The sequence below is a fragment of the Hippocampus comes genome, unplaced genomic scaffold (assembly GCF_001891065.2).
Source record: "Hippocampus comes isolate QL1 unplaced genomic scaffold, H_comes_QL1_v1.1 scaffold89, whole genome shotgun sequence".
NCBI classification, from domain to species: Eukaryota; Metazoa; Chordata; class Actinopteri; order Syngnathiformes; family Syngnathidae; genus Hippocampus; species Hippocampus comes.
The window spans coordinates 163851-167229 of NW_017806077.1; the positions used below are offsets into that span (position 1 = coordinate 163851).

Sequence of the window (3379 nt, forward strand, 5' to 3'; positions counted from 1 at the left end):
AGTATATAGATATAGATATCTATAGATATTGATATATATAAAAATATCGGTGGCGCAGTTGAAGACTGGTTAGCACGTCCACCTCACAGAAGAGAGTCCACAGGTTCGATTCCACCTGTAATGCTGCCATCAATTGGAATAAGCTGCCAACAAAACCGAAGTTCACCCGAAGTAAAAATACTTTTAATTGCGGGTAAAAACATAAGCTTCTGATCCCGGACCGTTTATTGTTAGGCGGCTCAAGTTAATAGCGTGACGTCACCTTGAAACAGAAGGAGAATCAATTGACCCTTTATTCATTTATTATAGTCGCGCTTTGTCACCTTGGTCCAGGTCGACGGCCGACACCGTCAACGCGGCGGTCCCTCGCGGTTGGTTCTCCGAGATCTGGGCCTCGTAGTGGCTCTCCTCGAAGCGGGGCACTTGGTCGTTGACGTCGACCACGAAGACGCGCAGCAGCTGAGTGGACGAGCGGCAGGGCGCGCCGTGATCCTCGGCCACCACGGTCAGGTTGAAGACTTCCTGCTCTTCGCGGTCCAGGGGTTTGAAGATAGACAAAGAACCTGTGGGCAATTGGGGGATGAGTATTCTTATTATTTTTCGTCTGTTTTGACTTTAGTTTCATCAAATCATCAATTTTGAATTCATTGATGGATCAAACACCAGTGGTGAAATTTGCCGCTCAGCTCCTTGTTAGAGAACCGCAAGTTTTGCTCTTGAAACATTGAGCAGTTGCACGAGCGCCTTCAAAACTTCGCAGGAAGTCAAAATAAATTCGCATGCGAAGGCTCTTCTGCATTTTAGGTTCCCTCTGAAATTTCATCCAAGAGCCGAAGATCTTGAACCTTTTGTCAGTCGTGAGTCTTTGCACGAGACGACCGTGAAAACACGTTGAAATCATCTGAGGCCATAAACCATGGCGCTCGCTCTCCAACCAGTCCCCCCCCCCGCTCCCAAAAAAAAGTGTGAAATGTTGTCGTGTGAGGGCCGAATAACACACACGCAGAGTTTCGCCCACCTGAATGCTCACAACTTCCAGCGCCGCTGCGCTAACAGCTTGTAACCGTCTGGCCGCAATTTACAAGATTTTCCACAGCATCTCGCGGCGGCCGTCGGGGAAGGGGCCGTAAACACGCGCTGGAGACACGCAACATCAAGGCCTGCCGCGCGCCGTGGAAATGAAGGGGCACCGCTCCTCGCCGGTTATTTTGATCCTTTTAGATCATGAGCTCGCGTCGAATCCTTTTCAATTCCGTGCGTAAAATTGCAACGTGAATGAAAGAGAAAGCCGACGCCGGTTTGATTTGGAGCCTCTCTCAAGAGAGTTTTGCCCTTGAGCTTTTAATCTGGTCCGAGTTGCCGCTTTGAATTTTTTTTCTTTGACTCACTCCGCAATTCAGCTCGATCCCCGATCACTCATAGCACATGTGAAAGGGTTTATAAAAAAAAAAAAAAGATGTGGGAGAGGGGAAATTTCATTTGGGGTGTTTCTAAGTGGCGCCACAACGTTTTGCACAACACGGAGGTTAGGTGCTGAAATGCATTCATCACGATTAGATGGGAAGACATCCAGCTGCCTTATGTTGCTAGCATTGGGTGGTGGGGTGGGGGGGGGTGTAGGTGGGATCGCTAGAGTGGCAAATGCTATAAAAAGTCTCAAAAATTAGCCACACATCAGTTAGTACAGTATATACAGTGAAGCCCATTTATCACACATGCCTCCCCCGCAATAGCTGAAATTGTGCAATATACAGAAAAAAAAACCTGAACACTTTTTACACAGTTTTAAACTTCCCATAAAAACCCGTTAAAATAAGACACCTTGACTGTATTTAAATGCAATCATAAAAAGTGTAGAAATTATTATGATATATTGTAGTGTGTGTGTGTCTTTAAGAGGCGGGGCCTGGTGCGGAGGCGCATGACATTGGCCAGCTTGCTTTTGAGTGTCTGGGCGTAAACGTGTTCATCGTGTTGACGCGCTTGACTCCTCGATAAACGGCTGAAATGTGCATCGGCAAATGTGACTCTCCTTTCCCACAGGCATGGGCATTACACTAACTTATACAGTGTACAGTGAAAGCCCTCTATTCGCAGGGATAAGTATCATCGTGAAAATCTATTGACGCCCCGTGAGAAGGTTTGCCTTTACTTCAAGGCATGCAGTCGTGCGCTGGCACAACCCCGCAGCCTCGCGCTAACCCGTTACCTTGGGCTTCAGCGGCTTGGCCGAAACGACGGTGGAATATCCAGCTCCAGAAAATGGGGGAGGGAAAGAAAGCACATATCGAATTCTTAAACAACTGGGCGTAAAATTAGCAAATAACTTCCAAAGCAGTGACAACTCAGGATTCTGATCACTATTTAATTGATTGTACATCGTGACTATGATCAGAAATGGAGCTTCTTCGTCGCCACGGAGGAGATGACTGCTGACTCGGCAACATGTTGAGGCTTCGTCGTAACTGAGAGCTTCTCTCGACCTAGCGACTGCCGGCGTAGGTGACGTGAGCCCAACGAAGATTTTGAGGGAGCGTCTCGTGGTTCTTTTAACTCTTGACGGAAGTCTCCCGTTTGAGTCTCAGGTTCAATACGTATTAATGAGGCGCAAAATAATCAACAACGATGCGAAACCCCATCTTGCGAACCTGGCGTTTGAATGTGAAAGTGGGTCATTTCCCACGGCACACTTGATGACATCACGCGGCACACTTGAGGTCTATGGTCCTCGGTCTTCCCCCGTCATGAACCCCTAAACAGGAGCGTAAACCAGGTGCTCAGGAGATCAACGCTTGTCACCTACAAATAACAAGTGTGCATGAAAACACTTGTGTCGGGCGTGACAGCCCCCCCCCCCGATTCTTTCCATCCTGCACGGAAACTTGAGGACGATGAGGTGGGCGGGGCCAGACACGTGTCTCCGACGCCACAACAAAACCCACGGGACTAAACAGCCCGAGGTCAGCGTTTTTGACTGAGCAACGCGATCTCACGCGAGCGCGCCGTCGCACACAAACACGTGCGCAGGCATAAACATGCGTAACCGCCCCCCCCCAACCCCTCCTCTAATGGTTCCCAGAAGCCTGAGCAGGAGGTTCTTTGCTCTTTCATGGATGATGCTGTGTGTATGTGGGCTCTTGCCTGTGTGTGTGTGTGTGTGTGTGTGTGTGTGTGTGTGTGTGTGTGTGTGTGTGTGTTTCATATTTGTCATTCCCTCTTCATCTGTCTAGCTTCCAACTGAGTGAAATAAGTCATAATCTCTACACCGAGAGCGGCCACCCCCTTTCAGAAGTTTCACAGAGGATGACAAGAGTTTGCGTGTTTACAGCAGCCGATCAATGGAAGCGGGGGAAGGTGAGGTGAAGATGGCGGCGGCGGG

The 3379-nt window shown here is 48.9% G+C and overlaps 1 protein-coding gene across 1 annotated transcript in view; it reads right to left on the bottom strand.

Moving 5' to 3' along the window:
- The window catches only part of LOC109530784 (protocadherin-16-like), an 87078-nt gene that overhangs the window by 8413 nt on the left and 75286 nt on the right, over positions 1–3379 (bottom strand). Inside the window, exon 11 of the mRNA XM_019894678.1 lies at positions 324–563. Within this exon, the coding sequence (XP_019750237.1) occupies positions 324–563 (240 nt within the window). The remainder of the gene's footprint in view (positions 1–323; positions 564–3379) is intronic.